This window comes from Oncorhynchus clarkii, chromosome 26, assembly GCF_045791955.1.
Source record: "Oncorhynchus clarkii lewisi isolate Uvic-CL-2024 chromosome 26, UVic_Ocla_1.0, whole genome shotgun sequence".
In the NCBI taxonomy this organism is placed as follows: Eukaryota; Metazoa; Chordata; class Actinopteri; order Salmoniformes; family Salmonidae; genus Oncorhynchus; species Oncorhynchus clarkii.
The window spans coordinates 16,089,518-16,106,607 of record NC_092172.1 but is presented as its reverse complement, the minus strand read 5'-3'; the positions used below and the strand labels follow the sequence as shown (position 1 = coordinate 16,106,607).

The window sequence follows — 17,090 nt, the reverse complement described above, 5'->3', positions numbered from 1 at the left end:
GCCTTGATTCTAAATCAATAGAAAGAATAGCAGCTCTTTGAGATACAAACATTCACAGATGAGATTTTGAAAACAAAAACAACACCTGCAGAAGATGAAGGTTTCATGAGGAAGTGGAATATAGAAACCACACATGCTAAAGATATCAGTAATGAGGTTTACAGATCAATGTCTCTCAAATGTACAAAAACCTCATGTTAATTGAGCACACGTCTGTGATGCCTGTGTGTCAGTGGCAGTTGTGGGAACAAGTAATACATCACTCAGACTATTTCAGGAGTAGAGATGCCATGATTCAGAACACCACTCATATCTCTGGGCATTCCTTCAGGTATGGCCTGCAGTGACATAGTGACAGCTCTTGAGAGGTGGACAGGACTTAACCAGTGTTGACAAGTTGAAGAGACCTTTTTAACATTTAAAACAGAAAATATTTGAAACATCTGAATATTGTGTATGATAAATACCCCCACATTGTTTCTGCTGATGCACCTGCTGCAGTCAATGTGGAAGATGTCCCCTGTGATACTGATGCAATTCAGGTGCAAGCTCTGAGCTTCAAAGGGCCTGATAACTTCACCTAGCATCACGTCCTACAGTAACACAAAGTCGTCTCTGTAGTGGTTCCCTGTGGAAACAGATGCATAAAGGGCTCTCCTCCTCCAGCCCTGTGGTCTGTGCTCTTCAACATGAGGCATCTGACACCAACACCCCAAGTCTAATAGTTTACTGAAACAGCAGAGGACAGGCTGCTTGCTATCTGTCCTCGGATCTGACGTATGCTAATGCAAATGTCACAAGGGGCTTTCAAGTTCAACTGGAGAGAAGAGGAAGAGTGAGTTGAACTTGGAGGGTAAATACATTATCATTCTCTTAAAATTATAATTTAAGGCTACTGTCTTTCATGCTAATGTCACAACTTAAAGTGAAAATAATTAGGGTTTCTCTCTGACGTAAGGTGAATGAAGTTATCAAAAGAGGATGGGATAATGAGAGTGGTTGATATTCTTTGAAGCAATTTTCTCTCGATTCAAAGGTTACAAGACGCGCCTACATGGTAATGCCAGAGGCGAAACACACCGACACAGGTTGCAAAGTTAACACAGTGGGAAGGTTTACACATCATTGGGTCTTTTTTCTGAGCAGAGCAGATTAGGGGCTTGCCTTGAAGCATACCTGAACCGTTCCTGGGAAACTGCTTAAAAAATCTTTAAAACACAACTATTAAACCCAATCCAACGTTATGTATCAAGACAGTCTCTTGAGTGAGCTACACTTAATTTGAGTGTCTTGATAGGCCACTTTCTGCTTCTACAGGTCTGTCCTTCCATACGAGATTAGTCAGTCGATGAGACAGAGATGACTAAACCGCTGCCCTCCGCCCACTGGCAGGAATGGAGAGGTTTGATAGTGCAGGCATGGATGATTTCCCCCTCATAATAACATCTGTTCAAAGTTAATATTTTGAGTCGTCTGTGGTTTACAACAAAAAAAACAACAGCGGGTGCACTCAATGTGATTCAACCGAACCGTGCACGCTCCTCTGGCTTCAAAGCAAATCATCACTTCTAGTCTTTGTACCTGCATGCTTTTACCACTAACAGCATTTCAAAGAACATCATTGCTTGCAAATGTTTTTGGCTTCAGCCAAAACTCCTGACGCAATGAGGCCAGAATGACTCTTTGTCTTCACCTGCAACTGTCTCTTCTGGCCTTGAAACAGACAGAAGGGTGCTGTCTTACGTTCCCTTTCAGTATATGACAACTTCACATCTAGACTGCAATCATGCATTACTAGTTTTACTACAACATGTCTATATGTCCACATCAATACAACTACAGTAGTATGGCTAATGATGGACATCGCTAATGCCCAGTGACAGTTGAACATGCTTGGGATTAGGGCTGTTTCGTTGACCGTATTACCACCAAATTCCACAAGACCATTTAGTCATGGTAACTTGGCTTCTCCAAGCTCTGATGCTGCTGATGGTCATTAGTAGCCTACCAAACTTGCTAACTGCCTGGTACTCAGCACTCTATTGTCCCTCTAATCACTCTGACATCAATGCAAATGTTTTCGAAAAATCAAATCAAACACTTCATTAGAGCATATGACCCTCATGTTGCGCAACATTTCTATAGGCTATGCAATTGCGTGAGAAAACAGTTTTGATGGCCTCTTTTAAAAATAGGAGGATCCCATCAGCTTTCTATAGGCTAAGTCTACTATATTTATTTATCCTAATATTAAAGCAGATTGCTTTGCTTAACAACAGGAGCATAGCCTTCCTGGCTGGCATGAAAATGAACCATGGGAAAAGTGTCATCCATTCACGACTTAAGTGCATGTTTCGAGACAGGAGCATGATAATGGTCTATTTTAAATCAAAACCAATTTCACATATATATTATTGAGAATATGAAAAGACAACATTAAGTTAAGAATCATCTGATGGGTGACAATACTTGTGAATGATGTATTATCACTTGTGAATGATGCCCAGTGTGTGTAGTAAGGCAAGAAACAGTGCATGCCTTTTTTTTGCTACTTAAAAAAAAATCACAGTCGCACACCTCATGTAGCTTAGTCCATAGAAAAACTCATTCTGATTGGCTGGGCCTGGCTCCCCAGTGGGTGGGCCCATCTGCCAAGGGTGCATCCCTGCCCAGTCATGTGAAATCCATAGATTATAGGGCCTTGTAAATTTATATCAATTGACTGATTTCCTTATTTAAACTGTAACTCAGTAAAGTCTTTGAAATTGTTGCATGTACCGTATGCATTTGCAGTCTCTTTTGAGAACAGTGTTTTCCTGCTAATTGATTGCATTTTGTAACATTCGCGCTTATAGCTTACTGCCGTGTACGCATTGCTGCAATTATGATTTGAAGAAATAGCCTAATTGTTTATCAACATTTTAAGTCAAATGTTGTAATCTGTTGTATCAGCCTCATTGCTTTTAAAAATGTTTAGGTCAACTTTTGTACTATTGGGGATAGTAGATTGACATAGGCTAGTGCTTTAGCTGTTCGGTAAGCCTAGTTCTTCTAACATCTTCAATATGCGCCTCGGAACTCAATAAGAGGGATGCGCGCAGTTGCGTCTCCGATGTGTCTGTCTTCACTTGTAGCCTACTTCTTAGCTGAGATGCCTGTGAGAAGGACCTGATAATGTGACGGCATTGGCTAAGAATTGAGATATCTGAGAGAGCCACATGAGTGAGAGGCGCTTTGGAGTGCCACAGCCGGGAGAAGGGAATTATAATTGTTATATTCAGCCCAAGGGCACAATGTCCACCGCAAAAGGCATGGATATCTTTAGGGGGCATTATGGCCACACAAGGGGGATGCTGCTGGGAAATTCATGGTCTGTTGAGAATATTATCAAGTGCTTGTCAAATTGAGAATGAGTGATTGATGAAGTTTGTGCAGCCTGCACAAGAAACAAATCAGAGCTCATGCCTTTCATGATAATTTTTTCCAATCATCATTAGAGTTGCATCGTGCTGCTTCAGAATGTATTAAAATCTAAACATATAGCCCAAAGTTTATATCACAACTAAAGTTGCATAAATAACTCGATATTAAGCATATATGAGGACCTATTTCTTTGTGAACCGCTCAACACAGAATTGCGTGCACTTCCTTGGAAATCGTTTGGAGAAAATATATTTTCAATTTTATTCAGCTATGTTCAAATGTATTCTTCATACTATAAAATAATAAAAAATAGTGTGGATTCTAAGCAACTCTTGTTGCTAAATGAACTAGTGTAGCCCACAGCCATATGGCATAACCAGATCAGGGCCTAACATAAGGACAACTGCTATTCTGTTCTTCTGAAATAGACTACATTTTCTTCATATCATGTTTTTTTTATACCTGTCTAAAATAAATCATTGATTTATTGTGAAGGTCTAGGCTATATTACATGGTTTTATTAACCTTTTTAAAATGTAGATGTTCCAAAGGTTGCATCAGTGGCTTGTAGGCTATGTGTGGAAGCCAGGAGATGCTAAACATGTTTATGTTAATTAAGTCAATTGCCGTGAGACCGGCAGTTATTTGCTTGACAATCACCGTCTGACAAAATTTCATGACCCCCACAGCCCTACTGTACTTGCAATATGTTCAATATAATGATGAATGAATGAATATAAAGAGAGCCTACACAGGAAGGCACATTACTATAACTGGTAGTATTAATGTGCACTATAAGAAAACACGACAGCATGAATGGGGCATGTCTTTAATGCGCACAGGGCAGATTGTGATTATATGGATTGGTAATAACTATTATGAATAACAGGACGTGTTGCAGCCCAGTGGACAAAAGTGGCCAGATGCTAATTGCTGTAGTGATTTTAATGAACATCTGAAAATAAACCTGTGTGGTGTGTGTGTTGCCTTCAGGTGGTTTGTGAGGAATACTGAAAAACAATTAGATAACAGGAGAATTTAGCGGCACGAAGTAATTAAGTTCCAGGGTAAAAATTATCAAATGAGACATGGTGATAATTGAGGCTGATTTTCAACATCCTGTGGGTATGAGATGCCTTAGTAGCACTCTCTCCCAATACATCAGCACAAATGCCAGTCTGCAATGGAGCACTAATTTCTGTCAGGATCAGGGAATGTTCAACTCTGGCTGATTGGGCCTATATTCGTAGCTCCTCACAGGTTCTTCATTCCCTCTAATTAACTAGCAATTAGGTCCCATTGCCGCTAATTAGAATCCCCTGCTCAAGATATGGGAGAAAAAAGTGGCTCCTCTGTAATTAGCTGCTTCATTCACTCAATAGTTAGTATAAGTTAGAAAGCCTCTCCACTCAGTACACTCCGTAATAAGAACACTGACGCAGGAGGGAGTTGTTTCACTCACTGACGGTTCAACAACAATGACATAGCAGCAACCTCAATAGTCTCACAGCTACGCATGTGGCAATGAATAACTATCATAGAATAACACACAATGACCCACAGTATAACAGTTAGTTAGGTCCATTCGGTTCACTTCTGGATCAGTGATGGATTATTAATGTTTTATAAGCCCTGGGAGCCAGTGAGTAGGGGACATGATGAGACATATGCATTTTGATTAACATCCCAATTAGGGTTAACAGTGATGAATCCTCGGCCAGGCCACTGGTGATGCAGTCTCCTGCTGAGTCTCTTCCTTCCTTCCCGTCATCATCTCTCTCTGTCTCACTTCCTTCAGTCTCTGGGTTATCAATCCATGGTTTACACCAACCTTCAGCAGGATACATATGTAGGATATTCATTTGAGCCAGTTTGCTACAGTGGTTAAAATATCCTGCAGCAACAGGAAATGTGAATTATTATGTAGATTATAATTAATATACATTTTTGTAGAGGTTGATACATTTTTCATAAGGGTAAATTCAGTCTGAAATGTCTGTGAAAATGTCAAACTTCAGAAGCCTTTTTAAACCTCAAATACACTACGTTTGAAAGTTCTCCTGCAACAGGGTGATCAAATTAAGATCCTACAACTGTAGTCTGCTGATTCATCAGGGAGAGGTGCAGAGGCATAGAGAAATATGGCATGCAATAAGAACAACTCTTCTTCTCCTCTTTGCCAATAGACTCCAGCGATACCCTACCTTAAATGTCTTAACCTGCAACACACTACCTACGGAATAAGACATCTTCATTACAGATATAGGATCTTAATTTGATCACTCTGTTGAAATCACTCATTTCAGACTTGATTTTCCCTTTGAAAAATGCATCAACCCCTACAAAAATGTACATGAATTATAATCCACATAATACTTCACATTTCCTGTTGCTGCAGGATTATTTTCCTGCTGTAGCGAAATAGCTCAAATTAAGATCCTACATCTGTACATTTCTCCAGACCTGTTTTCGAATGCAGTCATCGACTGTTCTGTGCTCTGCACGACCTCGATTTGCACCACCGAGTTTCTGTATGAATTCCTAAATAAGAAAATGAGTTTGTGCATTTCCCCTGTGTAGTACATCCTGCTATGTTTCCTGCTCTATGAGAAAACAGTCCTACTCATAAATCAATACATCAAAGAATAATACAGTATTAGAAAACTAGAAAGACTGTAGAACTCCAGAAATAAAGGGCTTTTTCTGCTCAAACCAAAATGTTACTTTCTTACTCAGAGGCATGAATTATGAAGTAAATAGGATGGCAGACGAATATGGGTAGACAATCTAGCATGTAAAAACAAAGCACTCCAATTTGTCTAAGTTACTGTCACCTTCACTCAGCTTCCTCGTTTCGCCACATGGAGATGAGCCTTCCCTAAAAAGTCTGTATGGTGGAACACAAGCTGTCTTTGTGCCCATGTGTGCACTTAGCAAATAGACCGGGCAGATATGAGGGACTGAGACAAATTGCTTGGGATGATGGTTGGGTATAGAGGAGAGGCAGCATCTGCATGGGACCATCTTAATCATGGTATAGCCAGAGAGGGCTGTCAAATGCTTTTGTTTCAGTGGGACACTTCTAAACGCTGTTCTGAATTATCTGTACGTTGCTTTCTAGATATTATAGCAGATACGGAGTAAACCGTAAAAATAACCTCCTCCTTACACTTCTCCAGAAATGAGACATAAATCTACCTCAGAATCACAGTAGTGACTAACAACAATTACATGAAGACACTATCTTATTAGTTAATTCAAATAAACATGGAACAGCAGCCTTGAAGTAGTGCCATAAATAGTTTCCTGTTTAGAGTAAATTGTCAGGGGACACTCTTGGAACTGAAATACTTGCAAGGGAGGTTACAATTTCTAATTTATTTTGATTTTCTTCATGATGTTTTTGCCCTCTGGATTCAAGGTAATTAATTGTTTTCATTGGCAATCATCCTCCAGTGCATTTGTTTCTCTGTAACTCAATAATCGTTCCATTACTGGTAAAGCAAATCAACATTCTGGAGACTCCCTTTCCACACTCTCACACTCCACCCCTGCTTCAGCACCCTTTCACTGACACCACATTCTCTTTGGATTGGTAGATCTGAATTGTCATTCCAGTAAATTGTCAATCCCAAAACCACTACATACATTGAGGCTGTACTCTGTAAAGAACAGACACCCTGTAGAGAAAGGACAACATTTCTACTCTGTTACCGTGGCACCAATGCTACCCTGACACCCAGATTCTACCAACCCATAACCTGCAAAGGTAATTAACTGTGGGAGTTGCTAAGAGGCATTGAGAGTTAAAAGGCAGCATGGGAGAATGAGATACGGTATCGCCACTTCCCTTTAAGGGAAAAGGGTTACAGCATTTCTGCATTCTGCTCTGAAATGAGGATATTCATTGGTCCCTCAATAGTACATAAACATTGTACTGACAAAGCCGGGTACTTCCAGTTGAAGTCGGAAGTTTACATACACCTTAGCCAAATATATTTAAACTTAGTTTTTCACAATATCTGACATTTAATCCTGTTAAAAATTCCCTGTCTTAGGTCAATTAGGATCACCACTTTATTTTAAGAATGTGAAATGTCAGAATAATAGTAGAGAGAATGATTTCAGATTTTCTTTCTTTCATCACATTCCCAGTGGGTCAGAAGTTTACATACACTCAATTAGTATTTGGTAGCATTGCCTTTAAATTGTTTAACTTGGGTCAAATGTATTGGATACCCTTCCACAAGCTTCCCACAATAAGTTGGGTGAATTTTAGCCCATTCCTCCTGACAGAGCTGGTGTAACTGAGTCAGGTTTGTAGGCCTCCTTGCTCAGACACGCTTTATCAGTCCTGTCCACAAATGTTCTATAGGATTGAGGTCAGGGCTTTGTGATGGTCACTCTAATACCTTGACTTTGTTGTCCTTGAGCCATTTTGCCACAACTTTGGAAGTATGCTTGGGGTCATTGTCCATTTGTAAGACCCATTTGCGACCAAGCTTTAACTTCCTGATTGATGTCTTGAGATGTTGCTTCAATATATCCACATAAGTTTCCTCCCTCATGATGCCATCTATTTTGTGAAGTGCACCAGTCCCTCCTGCAGCAAAGCACCCCCACAACATGATGCTGCCACCCCCGTGCTTCACGGTTGGGATGGTGTTCTTCGGCTTGCAAGCCTCCCCCTTTTCCCTCCAAACAAAACGATGGTCATTACGGCCCAAAATATTAGATTTTTGTCTCTTCAGACCAGAGGACATTTCTCCAAAAAGTACAATCTTTTTCCCCCATGTGCAGTTGCAAACCGTAGTCTGGCTTTTTTGTGGCGGTTTTGGAGCAGTGGCTTCTTCCTTGCTGAGCGGCCTTTCAGGTTATATCGATATAGGACTCGTTTTACTGTGGATATAGACACTTTTATACCTGTTTCCTCCAGCATCTTCACAATGTACTTTGTAGTTGTTCTGGGATTGATTTGTATTTTTCGCACCAAAGTACGTTAATCTCTAGAAGACTGAACGCGTCTCCTTCCCAAGCGGTATGACGAGTGTGTGGTTCCATGTTGTTTATACTTGCGTACTATTGTTTGTACAGATGAACGTGGTATTGTCAGGCGTTTGAAAATTGCTCCGAAGGAGGAATCAGACTTGTGGAGGTCTACATTTCCCAAGCTGTTTAATTCACAGTCAACTTATTGCATGTAAACTTCTGAACCACTGGAATTGTAATACAGTGAATTATAAGTGAAATAATCTGTCTGTGAACAATTGTTGGAAAATGACTTGTGTCATGCAAAGTAGATGTCCTAACCGACTTTCCACAAATTTATTGTTAACACACTATAGTTTTGGGGTGGATGAAAAACGAGATTTAATGGCTCCAACCTAAGTGTATGTAGACTTCCGACTGTAACTAAATATCTATTGAAACTGCTCGCGCGCACCAATGAGCGTCTGCGTTGCCAAGGGCTAAAATAGTCATTCCTATTACTGACGCAGATCACGCTGCAAGTCCTGCTTCTCCCATCTCCTCATTGGTTTATAGAAGCAGGTACCCACGTGCCATCTCCTCATTGGTTATACCCACGTGGGTGATTGAAAGACTAAATGTTTTGTCGGTTGTCGTGGTGATACTATGAAAACGTAGATGCCAATCACTATATAAGTTGAAAGATGAAAAAGCCTGGAAGGAGGAGAGATGACTAGAAAGGAGTCGTTTGGCCGTTTTATGTGTGGATTAATTGAGTAGAGGACCTTGTGCATTTCAGGTAAAATAACAACTCAATATTTATATCCCAGGACAAATTAGCTAGCAACAGCAAGCTAGCTAAATAGGACAAATTAACTAGCAAGTGCAAGCTAACTAGATAAATTGCCATACATGTTTAATGCTTTTCGACCTGTCCCCAAATTATTGTCATTGGTTCAGAGTTTGTTTTGATTTTAACAATGTTTTGATTTTGTTTTGATTTTAACCTGCGTGTCGTGATTGCGTTTGGTGTCGGGGGACAAAATAAATTTGAGCACGTTGGTGCACGCGCGCAGCCGGTTTGGGTTGCGTGTTAGTCTTTGATGCATAAAGTAACGTTTACAAAAAACAAAAGTAACCTGGCATCGCAAATGATTTGATTAATATTTTGGGTAGCTTCCCAACAGTCAGCAGATCAGCTGAACATGGCCTGTGTTCTAATGTTAGATCAAGAGAACCACTTTTTTCGATCCATAATCAACCTATATTCAGCAAGTTAAGCATAATGTATTATTATGACACTTGGTCAACGCCTGCTGCCTCTTGCAGCCATTATGTCATTCAATATTTAATTGAAAGGATGTGGGGGCAAACTGACTTGGCATGGCAGAATACAGGGGGTGATATTTTTGTGGAAGCAACAAGGCAGATAAGTGCTCTATAGCCAAAACCATGCAAAAAGATAAAACCATCGGCTATACATGTCTTCTTCCATTATACAACATTTATTACCTGCCCTCCAGCAAGGAGTGTATAACACACACACACACGTCCCCTCTCTCGCTCCTCTTCTCAAGAGTAAACACTCATTGTGATTTAGAGGGCTTTTCAATTGATTTGACAGGTTGATTTGATTGAGGCCTTCCAATCAAATAGCATCATCATCTCCCTCTGAATCAGCAACATAGCATTAGTTATCCCCCGGGGTAATATACAGCCCCCGAGGTAAAATAAACCAGAGGACCACTGCCTTCTCACAAAAACAATCACCATTAAATACACCCATACTTTGTCTTTGCTTTCCTCGTGTTCAGAGGGGAGATCTATAGTAAAGTCTCTGAGGCACAGCTGTACTTTACGGAAGAAAACTCCTTTGGAGTTCTGTCATGTCTAAATTCATATTCACTTTTTGATGACTCAGGAAGACCTCTCAAGTGAATTCGCAGTTACCTGTGTAGAGGAGCACTCTTGAACGGCTCCAAATGTGAGCGCTGGTATGCTCATAAAAAGACAGGTAAACACATTGCAGGAGGAAAGACACTTCACACTTACAATACAAACACCATCATTCTGAGTGGTTGACGCCTGAATGATGCCCAGTGTTATACAGCACAAGACACAATTCTATTAGAGGTCGACCGATTATGATTTTTCAACGCCGATACCGATTATTGGAGGACCAAAAAAAAACAGATACCGATTAATCGTCTGAATATATATATTTGTAATAATGACAATTACAACAATGCTGAGTGAACAATGAACACTTTTGTTTTAACTTAATATAATACTTAAATAAAATTGATTTAGTCTCAAATATATAATGAAACATGTTTAAAGAAGAAAGTAAAAGTGCAATACGTGCCATCTAAAAAAGCTAACGTTTAAGTTCCTTGCTCAGAACATATGAAAGCTGGTGGTTCAATATTCCCAGTTCAATATTCCCAGTTAAGAAGTTTTAGGTTGTAGTTATTATAGGAATTATGATGCGTAGACTATTTCTCTCTATACCATTTGTATTTCATATACCTTTGACTATTGGATGTCCTAATAGGCACTTTAGAATGCAGTAGAGTGCAGTAACAGCACTTATGGTGGGTGTGTGTGGACTTTTCAGCACCCAGCCAAGCCTCATTCAGTGACTGTGCTTAATACAAATCAAGGGTTGTGTGCAGTGCCTTATGCGCTCTTTAGACAAATGCAGACCACTGCCCTCAATCATCAAATACTGATATGAGGAGTTTTCAAGCCGTATTATATTGAGTATGGAGGTGACATCAGTCAGACACATTTTAACGGACTGTCTGTGTCCAACATGGTGAAAATGTACCGGTGAAAATGTTCCCTTCCCACATGCAGTGACACACTGTCGGACATGGGGCATTATCTTTACATCTCAAGCAGCGCTTGAGGTGTGTGTGGTTTTGTTTTACTATCCTTGTGGGGACCAGAAGTCCTCACAAGGATAGTCTAACAAGAACATTTGGATAAGTGGGGACATTTCGCCGGTCCCCACGAGGAAAAGGGCTATTTTAGGCTTAGCGGCTAGGTTTAGGGTTACAATAAGGATTATGGGTAGAATTAAGGTCAGGGTTAGAGGTTTAGGAGTTAGGGTTAGATTTAGGGTTAGGGAAAATAGGGTTTTGAATGGGAATACATGTGTTGGTCCCCACAAGGATAGTAAAACAAAAGTATGTGTGTGTGTGTGTGTGACAGTTACAGGGACAGCAAACTAGAAATGTTTTCATTCTTGGCAGTTACATTGGCAAGATAAACAGAACTCTAGATGTGTTCTGAGAAGTAGTCTTCCTAGTTTACTATTCTACAAAACGAATCCACATTTTCTTATGCCTGCCCAAGCCGTGTCTTTAAACCTATCTCAAATATGAGGTCCTCTAATAGGCTAAGTGATGATACATTCTAAATCAACATGCGTGTACAGCTGAGTTACAGTGCATGTTTTATCAGTCCACCCTTCATCCATACAGTATAGTGCTATAGACAGAGGGCATTCTGTCCTTCCAGTGTTTCCGTGTTCTGTGCCACATTGAATTGATCTTTACAATCTGACCTAATGCGACATTTCCCCTTTTGAGTAACACAAATAGTCCAAACATTTCCTGAGGAGATGAGACAGTTAGGCAGACACTCTTACACAGAAAACGTACAGAGCGCTGTTCAACTGGCTGTTCTGTCAGTGCCAAATAGTGAAATGTAGTCTTGGCACCACAACTGGCCAGCCAGGCTTGACTATGTATGGTGCCTCACAGCTCAGTGAAGTCCACCTCTGCCCGTGACCTAGGGATGGGTGTCTCCCTGTAACTCATACTCTACCTGTCAAATCAGAGCCTGGTTCACATTATTCTCTTGTGTTGACAAGAGTGAAGCTCAAATCATGACACAGAAAGGGAAGGAGAGAATTACAGTATGAGTATGGAGTAACTGGATGCTGTAAGCTAGGGGCAAAGCCTGAAGGAATTTGAGAAGGGAAATCCAGACATTCCCAAGAACACAAGAGGAATCCAAAGTCAAAAGGATATTCAATGTTTTTTTATATCATATTACCATTAGATTAATTGAATTAATGGCCCCATTCTGTAGCAATTGAGCTTGTGAGATAATACTATAAAGAACAGTATAACAAAAATTATGTCTGTGGAAATTCACTCGCTGCAAGTTCAACAGTATCTCCAACGCTATGTCTGGGGAAAACAAACCAACCTCTGTTTGGGTACAGTATATACTGTGTGTGACGCATTACATTGATATAACATCCTTCAAAATGTAGTCCCAGTACATTTGACATTGAGTTTTAAAGCTCAAAATAGATGACATTGTAGCAGATACGAACAATGCTGGGCTAGTTTTCACATTCACAGTCTACACTACAGTTTTCATGAGACTATTGGCCTAACAGAAAAACAAACGTCAATAGTTTCACAATAGGCAGTCATAATACACCTGATGAGCAGATGCAAAAAAAAAAAAAAAAAATAGACAATTATGCCAAAATGTATATGTATGAAAAATAAGGTTTTAAGCTTCAGCATGTGAGAGACAGCAAACAATGAGGTTGAGTATAACTGCAGCTACACATCGACTATATGTATATTTCACGCTGTGGGAGAAGCCATTAAGTTCACCAACACTGCTCCAGTTATAATACATAGACTACTAGGAATTTTGCCTCCAGAGAGAATAAATGGCTTTTGCAATGATCTCATTGTCCTTTTCCCTTTCTGTCACATGGTCCAGACAGGCAGACCACTCCAAGTAAGGAGATGACAAATGGCTGTCAAATTATTCATAAAGGAAAATGTTAGGGTCATCTTATGTTATAAATCAACAATGTCATTATTTGCTGAGTTTGGAGAAATAGGCTCATTCACATAGGTCGATATCATTAATACATCGCAAACCATCCATTCAATGCAATTAAACATATGCAACTCAGAATCTATCAAACGGTAAGTAAAGGATACTTGCTCCGTGTAGTGGTTACTTTACCTTGTATGTGCTGGTTGACCACATTCTCAAGTCGATCAAGTCTTTCTATGATCCGTAGGGTTTCCCCCTTCTTATCGCCTTCTAACTTTTTCTCTGGGACAGGCATAGGGACTTTGATGTATACATTCGCGATATAATTAGTGACCCATCCAACATAGAGCAGACACACGATGTTGGTCATGCCACTCAAGATCACGCATGTAGACACCAAAGTTTTGGTTCTCCTGGTGCAAGCCATCCCGACATCCCTCCATACAGCCAACGAAATTCAATACACCAGAGGACAAGTGCGACTGTCGCCCACCAAAATCCTAGAATGTGCTATGCGCGTCACTTGAGAGCAACCTGGATAAATTACAACTCCACAACGATGCAATTCGTTCTGCAAATGCGGGCAACCATCGCCTCCGGATCCAATAACCGCACTCTGCCTTCACGCGCAGAAGGCTATGATTTAATCCAAATAGGTAGGTCAAAAATGGAGAAAAAAAATCTCAGTCGTTGGAAAGTAAAGGTGATTGTCTTGGTGACGAACGTTCTCTATTTCGCTTCACTTGCAAGTCCACACCAGTCGCGATTTCACCGACAGACAGAAGGCGTGTGGAACATGCGTTTAACCGCTGTCCAATGAGAAACAATTGTGAAATTGTGTAATAGGCTACAGTGCATTCACTTCCACAATTACCCATTTAGATTAGAATGGGGGGGGGGGGGGGGGGGTTATTGCGCTAATAATTAATATATAGTAATTACTCATTTAAAATGTCGCAGCAATTATTAACTGTAATTGTTTCAAGATGTTCCTATTTTGACATCAAGGTAGGCTACTGTACAGTCCAAGAAGTCATACAATGACTGAAGTTTGACTTTACTGTTTTCCAATCAAGGAATAGATTAAACCTAGGCTACAATTTACATTGTGAAATGTGACATTTAAATTCTTGTCAAATACTTATTTCTTGTCACATGCATTCTTGTCATCTGCAACCTGTCACATACTAAGAGTAGGCCTAGTAAACGTATCCTAGAGATGACAGCATATTAAATATTGCCACCTTTACAGACAATCAGACTGATTGGCTTGGAGAAAACACTCAGTTGGTATGTCATGTGTTGTTCTTGTGACAAAATTATCCCCATATCGCTTAAGGTAATTGTTGACACCTAATCTTTTTTGTATCCAAATAAATTAATGACCAATTTTTTTAATAGCGTCTCCTTGCAAATTGAACGTTCAACTTTGTTTCCAATGGATGTGGCACTGAGTAAGAGCGTGAGAGATCACTTGCAATACTTTATCAAGCCACAAGATGGAGACACTGGGACCTAAATGGTAAGGTGTATTTTAAGTGTTTGTGCACACTACTTCATCAGTTCGACAGGAGAGGTTCATGTTAGAAAATGAACACGTTTATCTCATAACAGTGTCCTGCTTGTTGCTTGTAGATTAAGCCTATTCTCTCTCCAAAGGGGGAACACTGGATAACCCAATTACTACATTTCCATTGATCATCACAGTTACCCTATGTGAGGACACAGTGAAGTAGACAAACAGACGGCCAAACAAAACAATAAGGTGCTGAAACACATTTTCTTCCTCATCATCATTATTATTATAATGAAAGTCACTTAGAATACACATTTTCCCTGCATGCACAACAACATATTTCATTGCACAATGGCACAGAAATCTATATTTGCTGTGTGCATTTAGGTGTCCCTGAGTGAGAAGCCTACTTGAAACAGGCTACAACTGTTAGAGTGGGGACCATGGTGAAAGCATTTGGCCCAGTTCTTCCTTCAATGGTCTTAGAACCAACCCCATCATGCACAGTGGCTCCTTCTGGAGGGAACCCAGTGTGCCCAGTTGCTCCTGCTGTGTGCATCAGACAGGGCCTTGATCCCTCTCCCCCTGTATTCCTCTGGAACATGAAAGCATGAGAGAAATGTCACCCCTCAGGCCTAAAAACGATTTCACCCCTGCAGGCCTGAAAACGACAATAAACACTGAAACATCTCAGCAGCCGCTCAATGGGGGGCATCATGGAAGAGGGATATGCAATATTATATTGTAAAGTTGAGAAGGCTATTGATCTCTGATGCCAGCGTGAGTTCAGCTGCATATTGAGACTTTGGTTTTATGCCTCGTAGGAATGCAAATGTACTGGTGGAAAGGCATTATTTCCTCCCCTCTAACGAGTGATTCAGCACTTGAACAATATGGCGTCATTATTTTGTAAGTTAATGGATTTACAGTAAAGCAAAGATAACATATTCAGCACCACAGCGATTCATTGATGCATGGTTTTGCATTGTCTTTTTCTATCTATCGACAGTGCATTCGCAAAATATTCAGACCCCTTGACTTTTTCCACATTATGCTACGTTACAGCCTTATTCTAAAAAGGATTCAATAAAAATAAATCTACACACAGTACCTCATAATCACAAAGCGAAACAGGTTTTTAGAAAAGTTAGCTAATTTATTACAAATAAAAAACAGAAATACCTTATTTACATACTGTAAGTATTCAGACCCTTTGCTATGAGACTTGAAATTGATCTCAGGCGCTTCCTGTTTCCATTGATCATCCTTGAGATGTTTCTACAACTTGATCGGAGTATACCTGTGGTAAATTCAACTGTTTGGACATGATTTGGAAAGGCACACACCTGTCTATACAAGGTCCCACAGTTGACAGTGCATGTCAGAGGAAAAACCAAGCCATGAAGTCGAAGGAATTGTGCTAGAGCTCCGAGACAGTATTGTGTCGAGGCACAGATCTGCGGAAGCGTACCAAAACATTTCTGCAGAATTGAATATTCCCAAGAACACAGTGGCCTCCATCATCCTTAAATGGAAGAAGTTTGGAACCACCAAGACTCTCCCTAGAGCTGGCCGCCCCACCAAACTGAGCAATCGGGAGAGAAGGGACTTGGTCAGGGAGGAGACCAAGAACCTGATGGTCACTCTAAAAGAGCTCCAGAGTTCCTCTGTGGAGATGGGAGAACCTTCCAGAAGGACAACCATCTCTGCAGCACTCCACCAATCAGGCCTGTATGGTAGAGTGGCCAGGCGGAAGCAACTCCTCAGTAAAAGGCACATGACAGCCCAAAAGGGACCTAAAGACACTCAGACCATGAGAAACAAGATTCTCTGGTCTGATGGAACCAAGATTGAACTCTTTGGCCTGAATGTCAAGCGTCACGTCTGGAGGAAATCTGACACCATCCCTACGGTGAAGGATGGTGGTGGCAGCATCATGCTGTGGGGATGTTTTCCAGCGGCAGGGACTGCGAGACAAGTCAGTATCGAGGGAAAGATGAACGGAGCAAAGTACAGAGAGATCCTTGATGAAAACCTGCTCAGGACCTCAGACTAGGGGCAAAGGTTCACCTTCCAACAGGCCAACGACCCTAAGCACACAGCCAAGACAATGCAGGAGTGGCTTCGGGACAAGTCTCTGAATGTCCTTGAGTGGCCCAGCCAGAGCCTGGACTTGTGCCAAGCTTGTGGCGTCATACGCAAGAAGACTCAAGAAGACTCAAGGCTGTAACCTGTGCTTCAACAAAGTACTGAGTAAAGGGTCTGAATAGTTATGTAAATGTGATATTTCAGTTTTTTATTTTTAATAGATTTGCAAAAATGTCTAAAAATCTGTTTTGCCATTATGGGGTATTGCGTGTAGATT

At 40.6% G+C, this 17,090-nt stretch overlaps 1 protein-coding gene across 1 annotated transcript in view; it reads right to left on the bottom strand.

Moving 5' to 3' along the window:
- Positions 1 to 13,964, bottom strand: part of LOC139384960 (polypeptide N-acetylgalactosaminyltransferase 18-like) — a 91,246-nt gene extending 77,282 nt beyond the window's left edge. Inside the window, exon 1 of the mRNA XM_071129908.1 lies at positions 13,399 to 13,964. Within this exon, the coding sequence (XP_070986009.1) occupies positions 13,399 to 13,636 (238 nt within the window). The 5' untranslated portion in view covers positions 13,637 to 13,964. The remainder of the gene's footprint in view (positions 1 to 13,398) is intronic.
- Positions 13,965 to 17,090: the final 3,126 nt, after the last annotated feature.